Consider the following 24,978-nt stretch of genomic DNA (forward strand, 5'->3'; position numbering starts at 1 on the left):
CAAAATAGGACTGATTGACTGCATTACAGGGCAGCACTTACGTAACCTGCTTTATATATGTTATATAACCTTCATATATTGTGACAGCGAAAGGATCTCTAGGATTTTTGACTGTCAGGCAGCTTTCTTGCTCTCAAGCTACAACTGGAGGGAGAGAGAGAGAGAAACAGAGAAACAGACAGACAGACAGAGATTGCACGACCATTTTCTAAACTTTTGGCCTTTTCAATATATAAATGGCACAGATAATCGCATGTGGGCAACATGACAGACTCTTTCAACATTTCAGACTCCCTACCAGGGAGTATTTAGGTTCTATATATGGCTTCCTGGAGGACTCTTGCACCTTCACTCTGAGCCCATTTTGGCAAACATCTCACACCTTAAACTTCCACAGGCTAAGAACTGCACTGCAACATGCAGATTATAGCCCAAATCAGAATACTTTCTACCTAGAGTTAGGCTTCTGCACTATACAGCATCATAATAATTTGTAGACTATTGACAAGTACTGTATTCCATTGTCTTAAAAAAAAAAGAACTTGCAAGTTTAGAACTGAAGTCAGCCTTCCTTGGATGCATGGAATCAGAAAGGCAGCAGTAATAATGAACTTGCAGAGAGAAACAGTTTTTGAGCTTGTGGACTTTGGCATTAGGGTTAAAGCGTATCACAGCTTTATTTGATTACAAGGAAAGCAAAACCATCTATATCAATTTCCTTAAATTAATCCTGCCCAGGTAGAAGAGAGACATTGTTAGCCATTCAGCCTGTGGGCCTCCAAATAAAAACGTAAAGGGACCCCTGACCATTAGGTCCAGTCGTGACCGACTCTGGGGTTGCAGCGCTCATCTCACTTTATTGGCCAAGGGAGCCGGCATACAGCTTCCGGGTCATGTGGCCAGCAGGACTAAGCCGCTTCTGGTGAACCAGAGCAGTGCACGGAAACGCTGTTTACCTTCCTGCCGGAGCGGTACCTATTTATCTACTTGCACTTTGACGTGCTTTCGAACTAAATGCTTAACTACAAATCCCATTATCCCTGGCCTAATGAAGGTTATGAAGTAGTTGAGCCCAACAGCACCTAGAGCGTCACAGATTCTCTACCGCCAGTGAACAACATTTATTTATTGCCTATCTGCAGCCAGAGATTTTGTGGGATATTATAAAAACCTGCAAGACTTGTAAAGAGAGATAAACCAACAAAACACAACATAAACAACTATGGTTGCATCCTACCACCTTCTAATCTCTAAAAATATATATAATCTGTCTCAATCCATGTCCCTTACTGCTTTGATAATGATATTTCAGGGATGGATGCTAAATTATAGACATTACTAGGCCCTTTTAATTAATAGCCAATCATACAATCTGAGTGAAAAGGATGACCTTTATTTTGAAAGTAGCAGACTACAAGGCTTCAACATTAAAACAAGGTCGCAGAAATATTTCTTTTTAACCCCACCGCTGTCCCAATACATTTAGGGTTTGCTTCAAAAGATTACGCATACCCAAGGAGACAAACACTTTAGGTTTGGCTGCCTGGGGGAGAAGTGGCTGTTTATAGTCAGATGAGTTTGCTGTGAATAAAAGATGCCTGCGTAGAAAGGAACAGTTGCAGTACAGACAAAGGAATAGCACTATGCTACCCTTATTCAGACTGCGTAGGATGCACTGGTGTGACCACAACAGTGAATATATTATTGCATTATATAAGGCTGAAGTCATAAAGTGTCTGAACTGAACAGACACATGATTAAGGCCTCAAGCATATCCTGGTGTTGTGGCTCTGATGAGCTACTGGGTCATGCAGGAAGTCAAAACAGGTGATCATCACAGTTCATTTGAGGCATAAAACTGACTGAAGCTTAAATACAGTAATATGCTCCATAACATGACCAACAGGTTAAAATGACAAGATTTGTTGATATTTGATAGATGCAACTACCAGAATCAAAGAGAAATAATTATGAAAGCACCAGCTTTCAGGCTTTGAACACATCAATGCATTGTGGAAGGCTCTTGGCCTGAAAGCTGCAGCAAAGGTACATCTGGCACAAGAGACCAACAATGCTCTTTCTCTGCTCCAAGTTCCTCCCTTCTGAGGCTTTTTATTAACAGCAAAAACTAAACTGAACATTATTATTATTATTATTATTATTATTATTATTATTATTATACTGCCCAATACCCAGAGGTCTCAGGGCAGTTCACAGAAAAGATCACAATATATAAAATAAAAATAAAAACAATAACTCTGTAGCCCCCTCCCCCAAAAAACACATTTTAAAAGGGTATAGGATGTCCATCAAGTCAACCAAAGGCCTGGTTTAAAAGGAACGTTTTTGCCTGGCGCCTGAAGGTGTATAACGAAGACGCCAGGCAAACTTCCCTGGGGAGAGCATTCCACAGACAGGGGGCCACTGCAGAGAAGGCCCATTCTTGTGTTGCCACCCTCCGCACCTCTCGAGGAGGAGGCACACGAAGGAGGGCCTCAGAAGATGATCTCAGGGTCTGGGTAGGTTCATATGGAAAGAGGCGGTCCTTGAGGTATTGCGGTCCTGAGCCGTTTAAGCCTTTCTAGGTTAAAACCAGCACTTTGAATTGGGCCCGGAAACTAATTGGTAGCCAGTGCAGTCAGACCAGAATTGGTGTAATATGCTCAAACCGTCTTGCTCCAGTGAGCAACCTGGCCGCTGAATTCTGCACTAGCTGAAGTTTCTGAACCATCTTCAGAGGCAGTCCTACCTATAACACATTGCAGTAATCTAACCTTGAAGTTACCAGAGCTTAGACAACAGTAGTTAGGCTATCCCTGTCCAGACAGGGGCGTAGCTGGGCCACCAGCTGAAGCTGGTGGAAGGCACTCTAGGCCACTGCTGTGATAAGGAAGTTTACATGCAGTTAGCCCTTCGGTTGCTCATTGGAAATCCTGAAGCTGAGGCTCCAATACTTTGGCCACCTCATAGGAAGAGAAGACTCCCTGGAAAAGACCCTGATGTTGGGAAAGATGGAGGGCACAAGGAGAAGGGGACGACAGAGGACGAGATGGTTGGACAGTGTTACTGAAGCTACCAACATGAGTTTGACCAAACTGCGGGAGCCAGTGGAAGTCAGGGGTGCCTGGCGTGCTCTGGTCCATGGGGTCATGAAGAGTCAGACATGACTAACCAACAACAAGCCCTTCGGTGGACAGTGGCACTTAGAAGTGATGTATTATCTACTCTGGGAAGGTATCATCCAAGTCCTCAGTCAGGCTTTGAGGTCTATAGCAGATTATTTGGGCCTAAGTCACTTCAGGCTTTAAACACCAAAGTCAGCACCTTGAATTGGGCCCCAAAACACAGCTGTTTTAAAACAGGGGTTGTGTGAGATCTAAATTGAACTCCATCCAGTAATCTGGCTGCTGCATTTTGGACCAACTGAAGTTCCCAAGTCATCTCCAATGGTAGGCCCATGTAGAGCATGTTGCAACAATCAAATCTGGAAGTTTTGTAGCATGGAGTTACAGCACATTAAGTCCTCGCGAGACCAAGCTGACGCCTTTGCCTAGCTTTAAGAAAGCTGCAACGAACATTTTGTTTATCCTGGTTTTTGATGGGTTTTTAATGCTACTGTGTGGTTTTGTTTTTGTTCTCTTTTAATGGTCATTTTGTCTGTATTGTTGAATTACTGTACAGTATAGCACCTTTTAATAAATAACAATTACTCATGAAAACTGACAGAGCTGGTGGTTGTTGGCGTTCGCCATCTCCTCCCCAGCTGCTGATCTACAACAGGAGAGAAAACAGAAGCTAACTGCTGCCTCCCAAATAGGAACAAGGCTATGCCATGCTGGAAAAGAAAGGAGAGACAGGAGAATACTAAGCAAAATTGAGCTTAATGCAGACAAGGTGGAGGAACTTGTTAGTGGTGGGGTAATCTATGCTTGGGTTAGCGGTGTTCAATCTGTTCTGGATTTTGTAGATTGGTGTGTTTTGTAGATTGGTATGTTCAATGGTCCCTCTCTGTCAGCTATCTTGGTGGATCAAAGCACCTTTTATCAGTTCAGTGTTTCTCAAACTCGGGTCTCCAGCTGTTGAACTACAAATCCCCTCATTCTTAGCTGGCAGGGCCAGTGATGATGGGAGTTGTAGTCTACGCTAACAACAGCTGGAGACCCAAGTTTGAGAAACACTGGTTTAGCCTGATATGACTGATATAGAACTCTACCTGAACAGAGTCTTACTTTAGCAATCAGTGCCTTGTTAACTACTTGTTTGGATGACAGCAATCCGCTGTACATGGAGATGGTTTGGAAAACTGTCCAAAAACTTTAGTTAGTCTGGAATATGGGAGATTGCAAATCAGGACGGAGCAATATGAACACACTAAGCTAGCACTTTGCCATCTCCACTAGCTTCCAATCAGTTTCCACAACCTCTTCAAAGTGCTTATTTTGATATTTTAAGTACATTCATTGACTGGGGACAGGGCGGCTGTATGAATGCCTCTCCCCACCATGTATACCTTACCTTCCTGGAAATCCTACTCTCAGTGCTTTGTAAACACTTTCCTCAATTTCCAAAACTAATGGTTTTAATATGAAACCATTTGGCATTACTATATTCATGATAACTAGACATCTTTAATAGTTTACTGAAACCACCCAGACTTTTTCTGTTGTCCGGCTTCATATTTTCCTATAGAACCATGATGCACACTCTCTAGTGCAATTAGAGAATTTTAATTTTAAATATTATCGTTAGGATATAGGTCAGATATTAAGACTGACAGAAATGTATCTTATCAATGATTATTTAAGTGCATCAGGGTATACCTACAGTTACCCAATGTCGTGGAAGAGGTCAAACAATCTGAGAAGAAAATCTCAACTTTCTAGAAAGGTTTTTTTCACAATTCCATCAACAGGAAATAACTAATTACATAAGTTTCACACATATTTAATTAAAAGTTTTGATACTAATTCTCAATTATCCCTCATTACAGACCTAATTTTATCATCACGCCCCATGCACTTGGTGTTATCTCACATATCCTGTTATCACTGACAGGTAACACAAAGTTCAGCAAAAGAAAAATGCTATCAAGACTAGCTAAGTTAAAGTTTTTATCTTTCAGGTTTTGGGTGTACATCTTAATTTAGGGAGCACTGTTTTATATTGAGCCAAAGCAATGGAACAGCTGAGCTCAGTACTGTTAACAGGGGTTTACTGGTGTTTCTCGCCACCTGGGATTTTTAGTTAGAAGATGCTGGGGACTGAATCTGTATACTAAACATGCTATCCACAAATAAGTGACACCTCTGCTTTCAGGGGCCAGCTCTCAGCTTTCCAAAGGGAAAATGCTAACTAATCTAGCCGATGCAGAATTCCTTCCCTCTCAGAGGACTAATCAAAGGATGCCCATCATAACACTTGGTGTCTCACCACTAAATATATGAGTTGCCTCCACTGTAAGTACGTTGTTTGAGGTGATGTGAAACTTGGGGTGATAGGAAAGCTATGGCTGCTGCACTCATACAAACAACTGCTTGATGATATTGGTCCGTATGCATATGATACACATGCAGATTTCAAATGCAACCAAGGGACAGGCTAGGGAAAGGTGCCCTTCTATTGGCCTAATTCTATCACATGATCTAGATGATCATAGCCTGCCCTGACATGAACAGGCTTTGGCAGAGCCATCCTCTCACTGATCGGATCGTGTCACATGATCTAGGTGAAGTATCCAAGCACAGAGTGCTAGTTGAAGCTTACCTCCCCTGCAGTGGCTATGGGCAAGACCACCACACCATTTACCCTTCTATATCCCTTACCTAGGGACGCGGGTGGCGCTGTGTGTTAAACCACAGAGCCTAGGACTTGCCGATCAGAAGGTCGGCGGTTCGAATCCCCACGAAGGGGTGAGCTCCCGTTGCTCGGTCCCTGCTCTTGCCAACCTAGCAGTTCAAAAGCACCCTTAAGTGCAAGTAGATAAATACTGAACCACAGCAGCCTTAGCAGCAAGATTCTCTTACATTAAATGAAACTGGTGTGTATTAAAGTTAAGTAAAACAGAAGAGCTAGAGGGGCTGAAAACCCTCTGGACAACTCTAGGCATTATGATTCCTCAGCTACAGTTATTCATCTGTCAGACATGGATATTAATAGCCCAGGCCACAGAGTTGATATGAAAGATTACAAAATACTTGGTGCATTACACTGGTGACTGAAAACAATGCTGGCACCAGTTCAGTACAGTTCAACTCAGCATAAATACGGTGACAATACAGCACAGAAAGAGGAAAACATGGATAGCAACACCAGTGTTACAAGCTCACAGCAGCTCAAAAAAAGAAACAAGAGCACTATTGTCCTCACTGCAACATTGCCTCTGCTCTCCTTTTGACCATCTTCCTCTCTAACCCGGTCTTAATTATTCCCTATAAATAGAAGAGTGGAACAACAATGTCATGATCTTCTGTTTTACTTCCATTCAGCTTAACGGGGCGGAGGTAAGGAAGTCCTCATTCACAACTGTGCTGAGTCCCGTATCATAAAAATGAAAATGGTGTGACCAGGGGCCGACTTTGGTCTTTCAAATTTCAGCAGCACCCTTTCCAAAATTCATCGTGCCCCCACCTCTCACCTTCTGTTCTGCTCAATTCACTATGTCAGAGTTCAGGCGCCCAGTGTGGCAGAATCAGTCGCACTGCCCAAAATCTGCCTCTGATGCAATACTACTCGCCAGCTATTTGTTTTTAAATCGTAACAGGGAAAAATAATTTGTAAGAAACTGATACCCCATATCAGTACTTTGCATTTCTTCAAAACTGTGGGAACAAGCTGAACTAGAGTGAAATGTGTTTAATACTCATTTCAATAGGACTGAGCTCACTTTCAACTGAACTGCAGCCTACGTCTTAATAGTGGGTTGAAATATGTTTTTTCTTCTCTTAACTGCTTCCGCAATACTACATACATTCCAAACACTATGTGATGCAAGGACAGGATTACTGCAAGTTACACACAAGCAGACCCACTTTAGACAACAAACAAGCTAAAGCAGAAAACAAGGATTTTTCTTCTCACCTAGATCTGATAAGCATTTTATATATTAGATGCTGGACATGTCTGCGCTTGTACATTGGCACTGAATATGATATATGCCATGAAAATCAAAAGGGAGAATAGTATTCTCATGCATTGAGAAACACCCACCCATTTCAAAATGTACAGTGTTCTCCTGGAAATACTGGCATGTAAACAACAGGCCCATCTACCCCGGATAAAACATTTTGACATCATCTTCTCCATCTCCTTTAAAATCAGCACTGCTAAATTTAATCCAAGTGTCTTACGGATGAACTAGTGCTGCCAATTTTGCACTGCATACTTAGAAATATATACAATTAAAAACATTCCCAATTTCCATATAAGCCCATTGCAGATGACAGTATACTTTTTGCAGACAGCTTTGTAAAAGATGATGGAGATTATTCTGTTATAATTTTGTGAGAACGTTCTTTAAAAACAATGTCTAAGTGCTCAAGTCATTCAGTTACTTTAGCATGCACCAATGTAATTTGTCCACATCGTGAGAAATGGAGCAATGAGTGACAGCTCATATAATCATTTTACTTCACTACATTAACTAAAAACTCAAATGCTTAAAGGCTGGGCTTGTCCACATTTCTTCTTGTCCCGTGTTTATGAAGAACTGGTCCAAATAGTTTTCTGATTGACCCACACTAGAGATGGGACTGGGGCGTTTTCCACTTGCCTTGTTCCTTTCCCAGGGAAAACCTGCTCTTTAGCTTTAAGGGCTTATCCACACTTACATTTTCTCTTTCTAGGCACAGTCTGCACTTTAAAACTCCAAACACACACACTTTTCTTTTCTTTTTGCTCTGGAGCTTTCCCCGAAAAATTCACTCTTTAAAGCTCAATTGGAGCCAATAGCATATTGACATCTGCTCCAATTGAGTGCTAAAGTTCTGGTTTCCACGGGGAAAGTTCTGGGCCAAGAAAACCCCAGGCTCTTGACACAGAGCTTTAAAGTCCAGGCCTGTGCCTGGAAAGAGCAGGGCAAAAGGTAAATGTGGAGAAGGCCTCAATCAGAACAAATGACAATTCGCAGAAAATCTGGTTGCTGTTTGCTCCGACTGGGCACTAAAGAGCGGTTTCCCCGGTGGGGAAAGCAGTGGAACAAGAGGAAGGGTGGGTAAGCCCACAGTACAGAACACAATCAAGAGACATCTGCAAAAGTAAAAAATAAAAATAAAAGCAATGGCTAATTATAAATATTCTAGTAGGGGCTTCATCTCTGACCACATGTGTACTAAGGTGGAGACAGCGGGAATGAAACCAGTGCCATGTTAGGCGAGTCTGCCACAGGGCTGCCTACCAAATCAACAGAGTGCCAGCTTAGCTTTCATTAATATTCAGGAGCCTCAGCTCACCAAATAATTTCTAAGCCATGTCTGAATTCTTGGGGCTTAGACAAATATGATGGGGATACACTTCAAAAATTGAGGAAAATATCCTTAACTGGAATCAAATAGTTACGGACTGAAAGATTCAGTAAATTGAAGTTGGCATTATGTTTTATACTCTCTAACCCAAAGGTGACTAGAATAACTTGTGTGTTTAAGGTTTCAATGGGTGACCTACTTTCCCCTCTTTTAATGCAGTGAAAAGGAATAGCTCCAGTAGGTTTACAATCCTGCTCTTGTAATATTATGCAAAGCTGCTGTCTAGCCATGGTTTCTTCTCAATAAATGCATCTGAGGAAGGCAAAATTGAGCAGTAACACCTTAGATTCAATCTTCAGCCTGATATGCAGTTACTGCGGAAGAGAGCCCTGACCTGGATGGGAACACACACCAAGAATTGGAAGAGAAATGGCTCAAATGGAACTTCTGACGCAGCATTCAGATATAAGGCACATCTAGTTAAAGCATATGCAAAACCTTCTAAGGATCTCCCTTTTTTCCAAGCCACTGGAATTAGGATGTATCTGAATCTCATCTGAAAACTGATGAGGATGCTTCCCTGTGGAATGGCCTCAAATTTCCATGCTCACTTTTCATAAGTCAGTTATTAGCATTTGCATGTATATATAATACCATCAATTTGGATGGCTTTTTCAGTAGAAGCTGCCAATAATTGGATAATTCTTCAAAGGCTGAATACATCAGCCTGGAGAAAACAATAGCTAATGTCTTATACATGCTAATTGGATCTGTAGATAATGTTCAGGTAGATATTTCTTAACTCTGAGACTATTAAATTCTTCAATCCCAAGAAAGGGAAGAGAAGCCCTAAGGAATGAGAGAAGCACAAAGCTGTTGTTTTTAAAAATAACTTAAGTAGATCAGCAGCAACAAGAAAAATTGCCTGCAAGAAGCAGCCTCAGCATTTGCTCTACATTTATAGTATCCTCCCTGCCTCAAAAGCACAAGCCTGACTTTTTTCTGGAAGCCAGCTTACGTTTTCCTGTTTAGTTGGGTTTCTGGTCTCTGGTCTGTGGTAGTACAGAGATGGCAGAACAAGAGAGGTGTGGGTATTCTACTATGTGAGATTTTAATATTATTGAGATGTAACTGTTTTTGTTACTGTTGAGTTATCCAAATTATTTTGGGCTGATTTAATCCAAATTAACAACAAATTGCTTTAGCTTAGCAGTACAGTTACAGCTGGGGAAGGCTGGGGAGATGGACCTATAACAAGAGCAATTTAGCAGGAGAAGCTGAGAAAGTTGATGTGCCTCCTAGGCAAGTTTGAAGAGACAAGAGTTAATGACAAATAATGTGGCCCCAAATGCAGAACTCAATGAATGTGCATTGGCACTAGAAATACCCCTTTATTTTGACATTGTAAGTAGACATTAAACGGCAAGAGAAGAAATGGTCTTGTATATATTGGCATGTATCCATACAGCCAAGCCATCATTTACACCATTAAAAACTGAATGTTGGTAGCAATAATGCATTATGAATTATTTTAAGGGACTGGATGCTTTAAGGGTATGTAACAAAACTCAGTAGGAAAAAAGGATAGTAGTGACAATTTCCATCTTTCTCTCACCTGCGATATTCCTACAACATTCTTAGTTCTTACCTGCTGCTTGAGTGCCTCCAGAGATTCAAATTCCAGCCTTGCCAATTTTATCTGGATGTCTCGTGGTTTATCAGCAATCGCGTATGCCATAAGAAATTTCACAGCTAGCGCTAAATGCTGGTTGGGGGAACGGGGAGAGAAGAGATAAACAGAATACCTTTCAGTTATGAGTGCATGTATTTGTGTGCAGAAATTATCATCAATGATTAAAAACGCACAAGGGATAAGTATAACATGAACATTATCAGAAACACAAGTGAACAGCAATTTTTCTGCATTATTCTAGGGCAGGCCTCCCCAAACTCGGCCCCCCAGCTGTTTTGGGACTACAATTCCCATCATCTCTGACCACTGGTCCTGTTAGCTAGGGATGATGGGAGTTGTAGTCCCAAAACAGCTGGAGGGCCAAGTTTGGGGGTGCCTGTTCTAGGGAGTAAGTGATAGTAAGTGGAGAAAAATCTACATATACATTGACAGGATAAGACTATATATCTACCATGTCAACTTTCACAGATATTAGCAAGGAGAAAGTAAATCCTTAAATGTCACTTGATCCGTTAGGTGCCCTCCATCCATCCATGAAGCTGTATTTTAGGTTGTGGGCCTCAAACCAAAAATAGTCTATTCTGCAGTAACAAGTAGTGCTATACCTCAAGTAGATTAGAAAACCAGAGATTAGGCAAACGGACAAAGAACAGAGAGATATGCTGCAAGTGTATTTTAAAAGATTGGCAAGTATGATGTACCATATTTTTTGCACCATAACACTCACTTTTTTCCTCCTAGAAAGTAAAGGGAAATGTCTGTGCGTGTTATGGAGGGAATGCCTACGGATGGCGGGGGGATCTGCTGCAGTCGTGAGCAGAGGATCCATGGTTCCCCTTCCTTCCCCCCTCCGTGGCTCGCTTTGAAACAGCAAAGCAGGAGAAGAGCCGCTGAGTGGGGAGGAGAGAGGGACAGAGAGCCTGCTTGCTTTAAAGGAGCAAAGCGGGAGAGGAGAGGAGCCGCTTACACAAGTGTAAGCAGCTCCTGTCCGGTTGGCTCCTTTAAAGCAAGCAGGCTCTCTGTCCCTCTCTCCTCCCCACTCAGCTGGCTAAATAGCAGCAAAGTTTGCCGGGGAGGAGGGAGAGAAGCAGAGCCTGCTTGCTTCTACCCTTATACCCCTCTTCTGCATTATTAGCAGCATCCTTCTCCACCCACCCCACGCGTGTTCCTTGTCCCTTGAGTGCTTTTCCTTCCCTCCCCACTTAAAATGTGGTTACAAAGCACGGATCCACATGGATCCTCAGGATTTTTGCACTGGGTCACCCCAAATTCACCATCAGATCACATAGCATGTCCATGGCTACAGCTTGCACCAAAAAAATCACGCACCCACTGTTGCCTGGGGCCGCAGTGGTGCAAAAACGTGGTTACAAAGCATGGATCCACATGGATCTTCAGGATTTTTGCATTGGGCTACCCCAAACTCACCGTGAGATCACATGTCTGTGGCCACAGCATGAACCACAAAAATCATACATCCACTGTTTCGTTTAGAATATTTTTTTTCTTGTTTTCCTCCTCTAAAAACTATATGCGTGTTATGGTCGGGTGCGTGTTATAGAGCGAAAAATATGGTATGTAAACAAAGACTAGAAATTGTACAGTGGAATCTTGGTTCTCAAACGCCATGGTACTCAAACATTTCAGCTCCTGAACATCAAAAACCGGAAGTAAGTGTTCCGGTTTTCAAATGTTTTTTGGAACCCGAACATCCGATGCGGCTGTCGGCTATTTTTTCCAGGGTGCCTGCGCCAATCGGAAGCTGTGCCTTGGTTTTCGAACGTTTCAGAAGTCGGAACAGACTTCCAGAACGGATTATGTTCGAAAACCAAGGTTCCACTGTATTTCTATTTGCATTTTACCAGAAACCAGAAGACTGTGGCTAAAGGTTTGACTGACTGCTTCAAATCACAAAGTGAAATTCACACACACACACTGCTTTGGGGACTTTGTCGTTTCTTTACGGGTGCCGAGGGAAAAGCAGAAACTAGGGCTAACAGCAGTGTGTGAGAGGCACTTCAGTCGGGATCATGGCTGGGAAGGGAAAAGTTAAACCTTCCCTCCTCCTTTTGTGCTGCAGTTCTGAGAAAAAGCCTCCCCTCTCTGGCACCTGCTATTAAGTAAAATAAAATGAAAATCACGATGTGCTCTATGTGGCGCCATGCTTAATTTGATCCTTAATTTATTGTTTGTAAATATACAATATATAAGTGAGTGCCCTATTAACTCTGCATATAGGTTCTATAAGTCGGAATCTTGACCTCATAACAGGGATTATGTCGAGCCAAGCAAGGTATGCCAGGCCCCATGCCGATATTGTTTTAAGTGGCTAGTAAAAACGTGGCTGTTTTAAAAGGTTGCTTTAGCTGATTGTTTTGTTTTTGCTGGTTTATCTTTCATTTCTTAGGGCTCATCTGCACTTTTGCTTGTCCCATACCTAGAAAGCAGAGGTCCAAGAAGTTTTCTGCTTGTCCCATGATTTCAAGGCACAAGTCCAAGAGGGGTTTTGTTTCTTTGTTTGTCCCATCACTTCCCCGCGGAAAACCCACTGTTTACCACTGAATCGGAACAAACATTAGCCTGCTGAAAAACTGATTGATGTTTGTTCTGATGCAGTGGGTTTTCCTGGGGGGAAAGCGGCGGGACAAGCGAAAGTGTTGGACGAGCCCTTAGTTTGGATGGCTGCTTAAGATTCTGTTATGGAGGCTTGACTTCAATGTTAATACTAGCAATGTTAATGGGGTGTGTTATAGTTCATTGTTGTTTTGATGTTTTCGTACAAGTTTTCAAAATAAAATCATAAACAAGTTAGATTGTTACTAATTCAGCAACCACCAACGGTTTATAACAGAGTTTCAATCAGATTTCCTTCCTGAACACACTCCTTCCTAACCTCTCTTGATAATTGGATTGATCTTATTTTATCTATGCAATAGTGGCTGGCTGTCACTGTAGAAATCAAATTAGCTGCTCAAAATTCCAAGAATTCATATCTAATTTTTTAGCAGAGACAAAGTTGAGGGACACACTGATGTGGAAACACAGCTGCTCCTGTTGCTCATGGCGGTAATTTTTTGCAGAACTGGCCAGCTCCACTGGCTCTCTGAGCACTTGGCAGAAGTCCACGAAGAGTTTGATAGTGCTGCAATTATCAAGGGTGAAAGAGACACTGACATTTTGCTTCTTACCCATTTGGCAGATGGCAAAATAGGAGGATATTTTAGTGTTGACACCAGGGAGCCATGTTAATTCTATCCTGTTTTCCTCATACCAAGACATACACCCTGTAATCATCATGTAGAACATGTGTTTGAAAAGCAGAATGACTTTAAGTCTCGCAATTTAGAATAGTGCTGCTCTGCAAGGGCTTAGAATGAGAAACAACATGGATATACGCTATTAAAGCTCAAGATCACTTTCGTGTCGCCAACTAAGAGACCAACCAAACCACAGAAAATGTTCTTGTAATTCACAGCAGACTACCGACTACAGTCTTACTCAATTTCAACACATCTTAGCATCTGGACCGATTTCTATGTTAATTCTAATTATCAGTCATGCCCAGGATACCAGACTGATAAGAGAAGTGGGTGTTTCTTAAAACTTTCATAACTTTATCATGGATGATTACCATATTTACTGAAACAATTTTGACATGTTATTTTATCTCTTCAAGTGTGAAGAACAAAATAGTTCACCCGGTATCTATGTTATGGATCCAACATGCCCTTTTGGCACTCTATGTGGGGAAGATCGGTTTTCATTATTTTCACCATTGGTTGCAGCCCCAAAACTATTCCAGAGTATACCCAGCCTTCAGGGGGGCATGAGAGACAGCCAGGGAAAAGCCTCTGAGCTGAAACAGAACTTTAAACATGGTCCTTTGGATTCAAAGTTCCTGCTGACATAGAAACTAATCCAGTATGCTGATGTGCAAACATATTCAATGCTTTGAGCGTCTTGTGTTTGCGCACAACTGTAGCAAAAGCATGGTACTATTTTGGAAACAATGCAGTATCCTGAAAATCTATTAAGTCCAGTCGCAGATGACTCTGGGGTTGCGGTGCTTATCTCACTTTACTGGCCGAGGGAGCCAGCGTTTGTCCGCGTACAGCTTCCGGGGCATGTGGCCAGCATGACTAAGCTGCTTCTGGTGAACCAGAGCAGCGCACGGAAACACCGTTTACCTTCCTGCCATCAAATAGATGGTGTCTATTTATCTACTTACACTTTGACGTGCTTTCGAACTGCTAGGTTGGCAGGAGCAGGGACCGAGCAACAAGAGTTCACCCCGTTGTGGGGATTCGAACTGCCGACCTTCTGATCGGCAAGCCCTAGGCTCTGTGGTTTAGACCACAGCGCCCCCCGCATCCCTTACAACTGTGAAAATACCTGGCAAACTCTCAATAAGCAGCTACATGAATTGGTATCCAGCAAGTATTAGAAATGTAAATACAGCGAACAAACAAACCCCTAATCAGCCATAATAAATTACACGACAGCTCATTCGTTGATCCTTGATCAATGGACCTTAAGGCTGTCTTTTCTTGTATTTCTGTCAATATTCAGATGCTTTAAAATGCCGTCTTTTATTTTCAAGTATATAAGATAGCATTTCTTAACTTCAAATTTACCAACCCAGCAGTCTAGAATGCAGTTGCATAATGCACCCAATAGTATATTTCCATCATGCAATCCTTAAACGTTTCGGCAGAATCCTTATATCAATTTATGGATGGTGTTTAATAGGAACAAGGATGTGGGTTGCCAAAAGTCAAATTAGCTAATGCAGTATCTAATGAAGAGTAAAGCTTTGATCATGCTCTGAAATAAATTCTACATGAAAAGCGGATAGAGGAAAATGAACAAGCAATTCAACTTGTGACACTGTGATAAATGCCATGCTTTATGAAGTACCTCTTAACTGATTGCCTGTATCATACACTGATGTTATATCTAACTGATGTACCTTAATGGAAAGATGTCTGGAATCTTTAAAAAGTGACATTTCTGTTCAGCATATGAAATATCTGGAATTCCAAAATTGTACACATGGAGACTAATTTTTTTGTGCACAAGCCCTTTAAAAAAAAATCTCTTCTTGGTTTGAATCAGGAGTGGGCAACCTTTTGCCCTCAAGGCCCATCTACAATGGAGGGCATGCACTCAGGGACTGCATCTCTGTCTTAACCAGAGCCAGCACTAGGAGATCAGCAGACCCCCTCTCCACTCAAGTAGGGAGAGAAAGGTCTTTGGAAGACAGGGATATTTCTCCTCTCCTCACCATCATGCTAGAAGTCTTGACTTCCTCCCTCCATAAAACATTTTTCTTCCATTTAATTCACAAATGGTGAGCACACAAAAGATGCTGGAGCAGTGCAGTTGTATTGAAAGGGAGAAGACCCTTGTAGCAAACACAGGCAAAGGTGTTTCCTCCTAACAGCTGATGTTTGGCAACACATATTGGCTGGCTGTAACACTAACCACTGAAGTTTGCAGAAAGACAAGGAATGCATGGGAGTTTTGGGGCGCAAGCCACAGCGCCTCATTCTGGCTCTCCTGCCTCCTTCACTGGTGGGTTTTAGGAGGGAGTCTGAGTTGACTACTTCCAGTTCTCATATAATTAAGGAGTTGGCTTAGTATCTATAAATGTTTCCAAACAGTAATGGGAAGAGGGGTGAGGATTTACATTAAGAAAATGGCTTGGAATACCCTCTCCTCCTGTGCTATGGTCTTGAACGGTATCACCCTTCACCCCTCTATCTTTTATTTTCATTCTTTTAAGAAAGAATGAAGAAACCAGAGGGCCACTCACAGATCTCCAATGTCTGACTTAGTTTGGGGTTGTTAAAGACGGATGTTCATATGGAACAGCTGGACTGTGCGTGCCAAAAAGACTTTACTCTCACACGTGTTACATTTTCTCCCTTCAGAGGTGAGGAAAACAGCTTGGATGAGAGCAAGTTTGATGGGGGTGGGAACTGCCAGTGAGGAAATGTTAAATACTCCTTCCTCCACACTGTTGCAGCTATTAATATGTGCCCTTAACACACAAGGCTGCATTTTAGTACTAGGAATGTTAACCTGACTACCATGTTAGTTTTTCTGCTAAAAGGAACATGTCTTAAAGTATCAGTATAGCATACCTACCGATCACAGAGAGCAAATTATTCTATTTGGGGAAGGGAGAGGGGCTGCCTACTGTTTCTACAACTTGCAAATAGGCAAGCCTTCTCATAAGGTGTGACAAGCTAATGTAAATGACTGCTGGACCCTCTTGAGATTTTTCTAGTATCGGAAATGTTAAATAATTCCATTCATGTTCTTTGCTCAAGACCTCCAAAGTCATTTTCATAGACAGCCTGCTGGGATTAAGAAGAAAACAACACTTCCCATGGCCCAATTACTAGGAAAATAAGCATTCTTTGTTTCTAAAAACAATTGCCAATTTTGAAGTAGGGATGGCAGTTCCTGAAAATCTTGGATGTGGACTTCATCAGCTCAGATATTTTCTAATTTCCATCTAATTCCTATATCATTGCCACATAACCTAGCATATGTAAATTTTAAGCAATTCTGTGTGCTGTTTGTAGAAGTGCATAATTGGCTGCCCTAGAACAGGCTACTGTGTTAGAAATTGTGAAAGTAAGACTTTTAGGGATGTGAAAATGCTTTAAACCAGGCATAGGAAATTGGATCCAGTCAGCAGGCCAGATCCTTATCTCCACCAGCCCTCACAGGCCAACTTTGACAGGTGCACAGGACCACCCGCCTGCGAAAGTTCAAAGGAGGCTGCTGGTTACAGCACTTCCAGCACTAATCAGCGGATTAACACCAGGAATGCACCTTACAAGTAGCTTCCTCAAAGGTAAAAAGTAAAGAACCCCTGGACAGTTAAGTCCAGTCAAAGACAACTATGGGGTTGCAGCACTCATCTCACTTTCAGGCTGAGGGAGCCAGCGTTTGTCCACAGACAACCTTCCGGGTCATGTGGCCAGCATGACCAAGCTGCTTCTGGTGCAACGCGACACTGTGATGGAAGCCAGAGTGCACAGAAACACCACTTACCTTCCCGTCACAGTGGTACCTATTCATCTACTTGCACTAGTGTGCTTTCAAACTGCTAGGATGGCAGAAGCTGGGACAGAGCAACAGGAGCTCACCAGAGAACCCCCTTGACATCTCTGCAGAGGGGCAAATGCTCCTAAAAGCACCACATCTTCCCCATGAAGGGTAAGTGGTTTGTGTTCAAAGTGCTGCCTCTAGCTTTCTGCAAAAATGGGAAAGAAGACCTATTTAAAAAATGACCCTAGCTGACCGTCAGTGCTTGCAGATAACCCCGAGCTGTGCTTTGAAACCCAGCCAATCAGCTGACAGTTGGGGCTTCAAAGCACCTTGCAAAGGGCTTTGCAGGCACTGATCAGCTGACTGGCAGAGCTTGCAACATCCCTTTTGGCCCAGACACAACATGGCACCAGGTATAAGGCAGGTGGGCATGCCATGGGCAAAATCGTCTGGCGGCCACCCAAATGGAGAGGTCTGGTGGCTCTGATGACCCCTGCTTTAAACTTGAGAGGCAGTATCAAAAGGATAGAAGAATACAGCTAAGAGCACAGAAAAGTGGATTTGTTACAGGGAGTGGGGTGGGTAAAAAAGGGAAAGGGTATGAGTGGGAAGTAGGGAGGGGACAACCAAAAGTACCACTGCACAGGGAGCATGTGATGATGAGCAAGGAAGAAATTAGCAGGTCAGAGCCGAAGGCACAGTTGGGACATCACTGGCTGAGGACTGCCTAGGTCCTGGAATATTCCAAATATCTTTAGGCTGCAACATTGTGCCCATACCTCAATATAGAAAACAGGGCATAAAGTGGGTCTTTGTTTTCTATTTCAAAGTCCTGTTTGCATCTTGAGGCAACAGTTAATAGCTACAAGAGAAATGTGTTAGAAATTATAACAATTACTGTGTTACTGAAAACTGCTTTAACCTTGCCCACACTATTGTATAGTGAGTCTTTCAAACACTGTAAATATTTTATTTTCCTCACTTGAATGAAAGCAGGCACCTCATAAATTATTTCAGTACGCATAATACTACTCTACGATGAATAATTCTGGCAATTGCTAAAGTTAATCTCAAATCACTCAGCCAGCTTTTTGACAACAGAATAGTTCTCCATCCAGCTGAAGAATTTTCCTTCCCCAATCACTTATATGTGATTCATAAATTCCTGGAAAAATGTATTATTTCTTTTGCTTCCTAGAAAAACACCTCCTCGGGTGCAATGGAGAACATTCTCTACCACAACATCTAGACTCAATTGCAACAGGTTACACTTAAAGATGGAAGGGTGGTTTATTCATTCATTGCAACAGTTTGTTACACTACTGTGTTCACATATATCAACTATTTGGTTTCTGACACAATTGCTCCAAAATATGCTAATGCTGCAAATCCTATACTTAGCATATTGTACAAAGCAATGCAATCCTACTGAACCCAGTAGAGCTAGACATACATAGAACGGCTCTAAGTGGGACCAAATACACACAAGCTGCCAATACACTCCTTTTTGAAACCCTGAAAGCCTGATAGCATAAAGCCTTAGTATCATATTATACATATTGTTTATTCATAGGTTGTTGTTATTTAGTTACTAACTATGCAATACTATGTTTGCTTACTCAAAAGTAAGTCCCACTGTGTTATGAAGTTTATGTAAATGCATATAACTCACGGTTCAAATAATTATTTCTTAGTCAAGATAGAATAATCAGCCAGCAATTGGGCTTGTTGATTCAGGATACATATTCAATGCCCATGCCAAAACCTTCTGACATTTCTAATCAATAAAGTTGTGGCCATTTCAATCCCAAACTATTGTCCTGTCTTTATCGCAGATTCCTGACCTCCTGGACCTGCAATGATTTCTTAGTTTCAAACATCTGAATCTATATTTACTTCCTTTATTTCTTTCTTTTTTACACAATTTTTAGTTGTTTCTTTACAAGGAATGGCGTAAATGCTATTAATACTTGTGACACAGGACTACGAAAATAATTTGCTTGTTAAAATAAGGTGCTTTGCTTTGGGGCCCGCATTCTCTATTCAAAATGTGAAGAAAAGCTCACCACAATGAAGTCTAATCAGGCATACATTTAATTGAAGCGAGATGGTATACTGTGTAGTGTGGATAACTAAAGTGAGCTTTGTTTGAGTCACCATAAAAGGAGGACAAGGAAAAAGTGATTGGAATAATCCCTATATCTAATCCTACAAATTATTTAAGCAAATGCAAGGTTAAGTTTTTCCTTTAAGACAAAAAAAATTCTAAAATGTCCAGAAAGACTTTGTGTTTTGTTGCTCCAGGAGATATAAATGTCAAATCTGGAGAAATGGTACTGCTGCTGTTTTGTTGTCACAAAATGACAGCTGACCGAGAATGGTGCTGCTTGTGGAAGAATAAACAATATGTGAGAAGCCACTGATGCTGACACACATTATTCTACGTATAACGTTTAGCAGGAATTATTTTATACTGTATGTTCGCTGCCAGGCACATACATTCATAAGGTAGGCAATTTTATGTGTCACAATACACAGAGAGACAGGACATTCCAGAAAACCACAGATGATGTAAATTATTGGAAATGGATAGAGGAAATGTGTTTCTTTCTAAAGGGAGTGTGTTTCAGGCATGCGGAAACAAAGCACACTGTGGTGGACTTCGAAGATTACTCCATTAAGTTCAGTATGTTACAGAAGAGGGAACAACAAATTAAAATTGTAGGGCCGAGATGTTTTACAGCATCTTCTCCCATTTCAGCCTTAAAAAAACAACAACTTTGGGCTCATCCACACTTCTGCTTGTTCTGTGTCTAGAAAGAACAGGTCCAAGAGGATTTCTGCTTGTCTCATGGTTTTTGAGCAAGGGTTTGAGAGGTTTTTTAGCTTGTCCCACCACTTTCCCTTGGAAAACTTGCTGTTTTCTGCTGAAATGGACCATCAATCTGCAGAAAAACTGACTGGTGTTTATTTTCTTGGGGGAAAGCAGCAGGACAAGCAGGTGTATTTGTTTTTAAATAACAAATATACCAACTACAATGCACTAGGATTTCTACCATTCGTCTCCTTCAGGATCCCTTGTCCCACAACTATAAGGAAGTGCTTTTTTCTCTATATTTCTTTTGATTATAGGAGTTTGCAATATGCATTGTAATCAAATCAATGCTAATGCTCCTTATTCTTCAGTGAAGCAGAGCTTCTGTTATGTGAACCTCCTCTCCAGCCTCTTACCGAATACACCTAAGTTCATCCTCGCCCTAGGGCAGAATTAGGAAGCGCCTGAGCACAGTGGAGCCAGTTATTATTATTTTTATTTATGGAATTTATATACCGCCCTATACCCGGAGATCTCAGGGTGGTTCACAGAAAAGATCACAACATATAAAATCAGAATAGAAACAACAACCCAATTGTTAGGTTGTGGGTGAACATATCAGACGACACAGCGATTCTCCGAACAGCTCTTGTTTATTCACAGGTCAGAACAGAACTGAACTGAAGGGTTCAGCCAGCCTGCTTATATAGAGCTCCAGTACAACGTAATTGTAACAACTTTCTGTAACTATCCAATCACTGAATGTCACTTTCGATCCCTTATTTGCATATGTGGACCTGAACTATCTACAGTATCCCCCTGCTGGCCCAGGGTGAGCACTTCAGTACGTAACACCAATAACACCCCCCCCCCAAAAGAGCCACATTTTAAAAGGGTATAGGATGTCAATCAGATCAACCAAAAGCCTGGTTAAAAAGGATTGTTTTTGCCTGGCGCCTAAAGGTGTATAATAAAGGTGCCAGGTGAACTTCCCCGGGGAGAGCATTCCACAAATGGGGAGCCACTGCAGAGAAGGCCCGTTCTTGTGTTGCCACCCTCCAGATCTCTCGAGGAGTAGGCACACGAAGGAGGGCCTCAGAAGATGATCTCAGGGTCTGGGTAGGTTCACATAGGAAAAGGCGGTCTTTGAGGTACTGCGGTCCTGAGCAATACTCAGCTAAGGAATATTAGCTGTCAATATGAATAATAAAATAACAACATATAATTGTTCTTTGTCATAGCTACACCATACATTTAAAGCTCTCTTATGCCTCGTTAGCTGTCAGGCTTCCGCAAGAATCCTGCATACTGACCTTGCAGACTTACAATCTGACCTTGCAGACGTAACAAATCCGAGCACCCTTAATAATTCCTAAAGTTCTCCATGACTTTGAAAGTGGTATAAGAATGCTTTAAATGTACGGTGTGGATGTGACACTTCTATGGAAAAGTTCACATTAAAAAAAAAATTAGATTAGAACACTGTATTAACTGGAGAGCCAAATCTAAGAGCAGGGCAAAGGTGTATTCCCTTAGCAACTTTACCCTCTTAAGCAATAGCTGATAAAACATTTTTGCAATGAATTTGCTTGTTTTCAATGCAAACTGATGCAAAAAATGTTGCAAGATGAACTTAAGATGGGGAAAATGAGAAACTAAGAGAAAGAGAGATTGACATATTCCCCCATCCCTAATTGGATCCCACTAGCAAATTGATCGAGTAGAAAGAAAGAAAAACAGAGGAAGGGTTAACTTCTCCAAACCATTAAAAAACAATCTGTCATCACATCTTGTCAGCTATGGAAGAAAAGGGCAGAACTAAAAGACTGCATCTAAATGTCAAAGTGCATTTGGTATTCAGCAGAAGCGGGCTACGTAAGATGTATTTCAAATATTTCAAAAAGGATATTTCAAATATTTCAAAAAGGAAACATCATAGTACAAAATGAAAATGTATACAGGAACAAAATACAGAATACTGAAAGACAGCTGTCATACTAAAAATTTATATTCACTGTGGCCTGATAAAAACTTTCACTTTTTGTGCTAAAGGCTGTTAAGATGTCCCCTTCCTACTCTGATCCCTTTAAAAACCTTTATTATCACGCCCTGAACAAAGCTTTTTACAAGTAATTAATAAAAACTTGAATGTTTTTGAGAACCGATGCAAGACAAGTCAAATTTTACCACGAAGACAATTTCATGCTTTACAGTGGCACTCCTTTCACACCAACTGCCCTATGTACTGTCTCTGATTGCACAAGCAAGGGACTCGTCTTCATTATATCAATCTTATTTTAAGGAGGGAACAGACACCTAAAATTCTCAGAATCAAAAGGAGCTGTGGTGCTCAGCATCTTATAGTATCGGAAAAAACCACACATGATCAAGCGTGTATCAGCTGTAGAAATACATATTCAGATTCACATTTCCTAAATGTGAGCAAGTTTCCTCTTTATAATGTTTCCAAATATTCGTGGGAAGTAAGGGCTGTTGCTTATAGGGTTGTGTTGTGTTCCCATCTCAATATAAAATACCTGTCATGTTTTCTTCTTCTTCAAGAAACAATGCATCTGCTGTGAAGCAAAAGTGCAACCTGATCTAGTTTATAGCTTTCTCAATTTTTTCCTAACATACTTTTGCAGACACATGCACTGTGTGCCCTCTCAACTACAATACCCAGGTGGAGGTGCCCTAATGGATATAGGCCAGCAATGCCAAGGGATCCTGTGCCAGCTTAAATAACTGCATGAGGCTGTAAACTGAGTGAGACACAGGGGGTAACAAGTAGGCCTTTCTTAGCTGCCAAAAAGCAACCAGAGGATCTGACCCTGTGTATCAGTGGAAGGGCTTTGCACAAAAAGCTGGAGCCAGAGACCCTCCAAGGTTATGTCTGTATTGTTGAGACATAACTTGTCTCCCCGCAGCTTAAATATATATCATCAGGGGTTACAGAATGCCTCCTACATAGAATCGGTGCATTTTTATAACTGCTGCCAGCTTCTCTCAATCAAGAGTGCAATTAGCATATGGACTGTAAAATTTATCTCTCCTATATAGACTCCATTTTCATAATTATCTTCCATCCCATAACGTGGCAGCAGATTTTCATTTGTAACAGCCCTGGCTTCAGACGGATAAACAAAGTTAATATAATTCAATCATGTCCACATCCACTTTACAAATATGTTCAGTAATACCAACATGCCAGCTCCAGTATCAACACTACGCAATTAAAAACTGTAGCTACAATCACGCATTGTAGGCTTTTAAATGTTTGCTTTGCTGATACACAATTTTATGTTCCATGGATGGATTTTTTTAAAAAAATGCTTAGACTGTATTAACTTAGAGGAAACTTTATACATGTTTTTAGAAATAAATTCTACATTACACAGGTAGAAGGACTGCAAGAATATAGTATATTCATTTCTGATACTCCAGAACACTAATGCAACTATCTAATACTGCGGGAGGCAGTGGAAGACAGGAGTGCCTGGCGTGCTCTGGTCCATGGGGTTACGAAGAGTTCGACACGACTAAACGACTATAAACAACAACAATATAAAGTTATTTCTATGGACTAGTCATAAAACAATTGTGTTAGGCTGCATGTCATTCTGAAACCTAATTCAAATTATGCTGCAATATTAATCGCAACCCCAACTGCCTCACCGGTGAAAACCCTTAGATAATGAACTGACAACAAGAGATTACATTTAGGAAGTATTATCTTAGGTCTGCATTCCTTCCTATTTTGTAATCATACACATGATCCATATGACTCTGCTTTGCAAATCATAGCTAGGATACAAATCCTCAGGCGATTACTGCAATCTACACCAAGAATAAGGGCTGTTCTGGTGTAATAGCCAACCCTTGGTTTAGTGCTTGGGCTCAGATTTTGCTTCCTCCCCCTTTCACTCATATGCTGCCAGCTTCTCTCAATCTACTCCCTATTTGGACCAACTATGGTTTGCAAGTAAATCTGAATTGGCATGTTTGTCATTTAAACTAGAATTTGAAACCCACTTCAACAATGACTTTCATTCCTAGTTTGGAGGGCAAGCTGAAACCATAGCTTTCTGGTTTGGATGCAACAGCAAACTATGGCTTGTCCATACAAGGAAGTGAGGGAGGGAATTATAGTTCATGGAGAAAGGAGAAAGGAGCTGAAGAAAGGAGAAGAAAGGAGCTGAGGGGTGGGGGTGAATAAGGCTCCAGGACAGGATCAACTGGGCATAAAATTCATAAAACTCAAGAGCATCACTTTCACATATCTTTTGGATTATAGATGCATCTGGCAAGATATTGGGATATAAGGTTAACAAACAGAAAATAGAGGTTTTAATAATTAATTTAGATGTGCAAGACAAAATTTATATAATGCAACCACATAGGTTGAATATAATAAAGTAAAATATTTAAGAGTGAGATTAATAGAAGATGTGAAGTTTAAGAAACTGATTCAGCACATAAAGTCTGACTTTAAAAGATTGGGGGGAGGAATTGAATTTATCCTGGATAGCCCGGGTAAACTCAATTAGGATTATTATTCTGCCAAGATTCCTGCTTCTGTTTATTGCACTACCTCTGTCAGTAGATTCAAAAGAACTAAGAAGTTGGCAGAAAATGCTGAACAGCTTTATGTGGCATGATATCCCATATAAACAGCCCCAAATTGATGTCAATACCATGCAAGCCCCAGAACAGAAGGGAAGTTTGGCAACCTCTATTCTAAGTATATACTATGAGACAGCACAGTCAAGTTGGCTGAGGACTTGGTTATCCCATGATGAAGATTTATACCATCTAGAACAATTTTTTTACTGAAACACTCTTAGAAACTTTCATGTGGGCAGCATGTTTGTTGGAAAAACTGGGTCAAACATGTGCATTAAGACAGAAGTACATTTGGAAGAAAATGACAGTAAACAAAAAAGAGG

General features: G+C 41.2%; 1 protein-coding gene across 3 annotated transcripts in view; it reads right to left on the reverse strand.

The window, feature by feature from the left end:
* ANO10 (anoctamin 10) overlaps positions 1-24,978 on the reverse strand; it is an 87,265-nt gene that overhangs the window by 19,200 nt on the left and 43,087 nt on the right. For all 3 annotated transcript variants that reach the window (XR_014540123.1, XM_083578010.1, XM_083578011.1), the window contains exon 12: positions 10,108-10,224. Coding sequence is in view for 2 of the 3 variants with exons in the window: in XM_083578010.1 (XP_083434136.1) it covers positions 10,108-10,224 (117 nt within the window). In the remaining variant the exon portion in view is untranslated. The remainder of the gene's footprint in view (positions 1-10,107; positions 10,225-24,978) is intronic.

Source organism: Podarcis filfolensis, assembly GCF_964270895.1.
Source record: "Podarcis filfolensis genome assembly, chromosome: 12".
In the NCBI taxonomy this organism is placed as follows: Eukaryota; Metazoa; Chordata; class Lepidosauria; order Squamata; family Lacertidae; genus Podarcis; species Podarcis filfolensis.